Below are 4672 nucleotides of genomic sequence, written 5' to 3'. Positions count from 1 at the left end.
AAATTTCTATCAAACTTTTAAAACTTACAATATTAGTACCATAACATTGAAAAAGAACCAAAAATTAAATTCAAAAAGACAAATATAATTTTTTTTAAATATTTAAATGAAATAACAAAACATAATATCAATAATATAAAAGAATTGGAGGTAATTGACATGTCAAAACTGATAAAATTATTTATTAAATCTATAAGTTATTTAACTAAAAAAATGTTTTGTCCTATATTTTCTTTTTAAGGTGGATTTTAGGGCAAGGGTACGGAGTATAAAAAAAGAAGTAAAAAAATATGGAGTTCTTTGGTACTCAAACAAAATTGAATTGGTATAAAATCTTTGCGCTTCTCAACTAAAAGCTTCACATCTGTTGTCGGGAACCAAAAGCTCCACCGTCGTGGCCCGTCGCACTTCCGCGAAGCCCTATCATTCTCCTACTTATCTATTACTTTCAACAGAACCTTTTTCCATTCCCTATCTCCGCCGCCTCCACAAACCCTAGTCTTTCACATTCTCACCCGTTCAAAATGGCGTATGGCGGTGCAGGTCCCGCTGTTACTAGTTCAAATTCGACACCGACAATTAAGCAAGTGAAATTGGAAAAAGAATGCGAATTGAGAATTGAAGTCTCCGACTCACCTCTTCGTCTTCGACTCCTTAATGGAAACGCTGAGATTTTTGGTACCGAGCTTCCACCTGAAATCTGGCTCAATTTTCCTCCTAGACTCAAGTTCGCCGTAACTCTTCTATTCCCTTCCATCCTCTTTTATAACAATTTTCATATTTTCTGCTAGATTCATTAACATATCATTTTCTTCATGTTAGGTTTTTACTTGGTATGGTGCTACCATTGAAATGGATGGTACTCCTGAAACTGGTTATACTGCGGATGAGGTAAATCACTTTGAGATTATTGCTTTCAATCTTTCTATCAAACCCACTCATGGAGGGAGGATATTGCAACTTCTTTTTTTTTTTTTTTTTGAATTGCAGACACCAATGGTTAGTTATGTAAATGTGCATGCTATTTTAGAAGGAAGAAGAGATCGCGCTAAGAAATCACCTTCAGACGACTCTGTATTATCTCAGGTAATTTTATCGTGTTTTGTGATTAGGAGATTGGATGCTTCATGTATGTGTTGGTGCTGATTGTTTTTTCGTGTATGGCTTTTATTTTGCACTGTAGGTATATCTTTTTGAAGTTTTATTTTTTATGGTTTATTATTATTATTATTATTATTACGGGTTTCAAAATTTGAGCGTTTATTATAAATTGCTGTGTTTGGAAGAATGAAATTTGTGATTCCTTTGAGGTGTATGATGTATAGCTTGTTGTAGTATGTGAATTAAGTATCAAATGATTTGATTGGTCAGGGTCCTAGGGTGATTGTTGTTGGACCTTCAGATTCTGGAAAGACTACCTTGTCAAGGATGCTTCTTAGTTGGGCAGCTAAACAAGGTTGGAAGCCCACCTTTGTTGACTTGGATATTGGCCAAGGGTCTATAACAGTTCCTGGATGCATTGCTGCCACTCCAATTGAAATGCCCATCGATCCGGTGGAGGGAATTCCTCTTGAAATGCCTCTTGTTTACTTTTATGGACACACATCTCCAAGGTAATTAGAGCTGTAATTCCTATCATATTTTCAACTATTAATTGGCAAAATCACATGAACACACATTCATTTGAAGTTATAAAAAATCATTAACAGCACACCGAAGGAAATGAAAATACAATCACCAAATAATTCTTTTTTTCAGTAATAATGTAGAATTGTATAAAGTGCTTGTCAAGGAGCTCGCGGGGATACTGGAGAGACAATTTGCTGGCAATGCTGAGTCCAGAGCTGCTGGAATGGTGTTAAATACCATGGGATGGATAGAAGGACTGGGCTATGATGTAATTAACCTTTTGAACCTTAAATTATTGTTGAATTGAACACTGCTGAAACACAGAATGTACTGCTAATTCTGATTACTAGATCTTGATTATGGTGGTCTTTTTCTCCCATCTCTTACTCGTTCTTTTGGTTGTATTTTATTGCAGATGCTATTGCATGCAATCCGTACATTCAAGGCCAATGTTGTTTTGGTTTTGGGCCAGGTAGATGGTAGCCTTATCTACTATGCATCACACTTCCCCATAACTAATACCTTGATTTTTCACTCAAAATAAATGAATCTTCCTTGGGAGGTGCTCTGTATATTATAATTTTTTGTAAACTCAGTCTCAGGCTTTCCGTTTGAACTCCTTATAGGAAAAACTGTGCAGTTTGCTCAGAGACGTGCTTAAGGGTGAGCCTAAAGTAGATGTTGTGAAACTTCAGAGGTCGGGTGGAGTTGTATCTAGGCCTGTGAAGTTCCGTCAGAGGTCCAGAAGTAATAGGATAAGGGTAATCCTACTTTTCCACTTTTCAATATTTTCTGCATGTTGAAAAAATCTCATTTGTCTTCTTTTTTTTTTTTTTTTCATTTTAGAGGACTTTGATTGTTAAATGTTAGTTAAATGGGCAAGTGGTAACCACGGTGGGGTTTAGGGAAGGTTTGAGCCCATTGAGGTTCTATTGTAAAAAAAACTTACATAGCATTTGCAAAAGGCCTATTACACGACTGGAACCCGTGACCTCATAATCCCATGATTCCACTTCAACATATTAAATGTTAATTGTTCTGGCTTAGCCAAGCAGTTAATTGCAGTTAATGAGAAAAGAATGATTTTTCTATGAGAAATAGGTAGAATTAAGTATTGGGTTGTGTATTAGAAAATTGTAACCAAAAAAACATAAAATTTTAGTGAAGGGAAATAGTTCTTTTGAAAATAGTAGGATCCTTTGCATTTATCAGCACTGTTAAAAACCTTGTAACTTGTAAGCACATATTTGTTTGGATATAAAACTGCATTGCCCAAAGATTGCTTCTGGATATTTTGCTTGTAGCTTTGGCCTTTGGGTTAGTTTTTTTTTTATTTTTTTCTCCCTGCTCCTTGGGCATTCCTAACATTCACTTAATTGTCTTGCCTGTTCCAACTATTTTGTAACTCTAATTAAAATTGCTGCTATTTGATTTTGACGCAGGAATACTTTTATGGTCTTACAAATGATCTTTCTCCTCATTCGAATATTTCAAATTTTGGTGACTTGTTTGTTTATCGAGTTGGTGGTGGGCCACAAGCTCCACGCTCAGCGTTGCCAATTGGAGCAGAACCTGCTGCAGATCCAACGAGAGTTGTAGCTGTGAATATAAATCGAGATTTGCTCCATGCAGTCCTTGCTGTCTCATTTGCCAAGGAACCTGATGAGATCATTTCAAGGTAACTATGATTTGGATCGAGCAATTAATTATCCAAATCTTAATACTCGTTTAAGGTTTAATTTTTTATACAGCCCGATGATAGTGTTTGATCCCTATATTATTTGTTGTTGCTTCGGAAGTATCACACTTCATAATGTCAAGTGTAGGCCAACAAAGAAAAGAACAAGTGTATTGGCCCATGAGGTAACCTCTGTTGATTAGTTAAAAACAGTTGGTCAGGGAGCTGAGATTACTTAGCAATGTGCGCTGTTGCAAGTAGGTTGATATGGAAGGAGAGATTTGTATTTTTCTTTTGAGAACATATATTAATTTATTAAGAAATAAAAGTGACAGAAATGGCTTCTAAGATTTTTCTTAAAGACTTAGTTTAATCATTTTTGTTGTTTGAACTTACCTCCTTTGTCCTTCAAAAGAAAATCCTGTGCAAACGAGGCCGTTTGTGAGATGTGATGCTATATCAAGGTTATAGATTTGACGTGTAATGGATAAAAAATCTCAAAGATACGAAAACTGTTTTATGGAATTTTTAAAATTAGACAGAAAATAATATAACCAAGGAAAATGCTAACAAGTGCCCCTTGGACACTAGTTAGCTTGACCCTAACCTTATTTAGGTGGCTTTGTTGATTGTTATTATACTTTGTTGATTGGCAGCGAAAAGTATTATGTAACTCTTTCCCATCCCCAATTTCCTACCATTGTATCTTAATGTGTCACATTTTTATGTTGCAGCAATGTTGCTGGCTTTATCTATGTAACAGACATTGACATTCAGAGGTTGGTATTGTTAGATTTTGTTATGTTGTTTATGGAGGAGAATTTTTACATGATGTTGCATTTCTAACTTGATTTCTATATTACAGAAAGAAGATAACATACCTTACACCATCTGCTGGAGAACTTCCAAGCAAGTATTTAATTTTGGGAACCTTAACATGGCTTGAAACTTGAGCCGATGAACATTTTTGTAATAGACAGTCATTCTCTTGGTAGTTTTTTATTTTGATTATCCAATCTCAAGTCTTGATCAATGTAAATACTAACGGTAATTTATGATCCTTTTGTGGGGGGTTGTCTCCTAGTGGAATGCTGACCTTTCTCTTTTTCAAGCAATATCCAAATTATAATATAATTATTATATGCTCGTAAAATTGCAAGTTCTTTATTACCCAGAAAGTTGAATTGCAATTGTGCATTTGCCATTGCCACACTGAAACAGTCACATCTGGATTGCCATTTAGCTCGTCTTTGAATGCGATTTCTGTGAATATCACTTGAGCATTACTCCATCCGTCTATAATAAGTAAGCCATTTAAAAAAAATTGTTCTAAAATAACTGTCTCATATCACTTTTCAATACAAT

At 35.1% G+C, this 4672-nt stretch overlaps 1 protein-coding gene across 1 annotated transcript; it reads left to right on the top strand.

Annotated features, from left to right (window-relative positions):
- Window positions 1-524: 524 nt before the first annotated feature.
- On the top strand, window positions 525-4460 carry LOC11428339 (protein CLP1 homolog). The gene is made up of 10 exons (XM_003592738.4): window positions 525-734; window positions 823-891; window positions 991-1086; window positions 1372-1613; window positions 1759-1897; window positions 2045-2101; window positions 2256-2390; window positions 3072-3307; window positions 4042-4086; window positions 4173-4460. Exons 1-10 carry the CDS (start codon window positions 525-527, stop codon window positions 4258-4260), a joined length of 1317 nt encoding a protein of 438 aa, XP_003592786.2. The 3' UTR covers window positions 4261-4460.
- Window positions 4461-4672: the final 212 nt, after the last annotated feature.

The sequence above is a fragment of the Medicago truncatula genome, chromosome 1 (assembly GCF_003473485.1).
Source record: "Medicago truncatula cultivar Jemalong A17 chromosome 1, MtrunA17r5.0-ANR, whole genome shotgun sequence".
Lineage (NCBI taxonomy): Eukaryota > Viridiplantae > Streptophyta > Magnoliopsida > Fabales > Fabaceae > Medicago > Medicago truncatula.
Note: the sequence above shows the minus strand (reverse complement) of the source record. Positions and strands in the feature narration are given on the sequence as shown.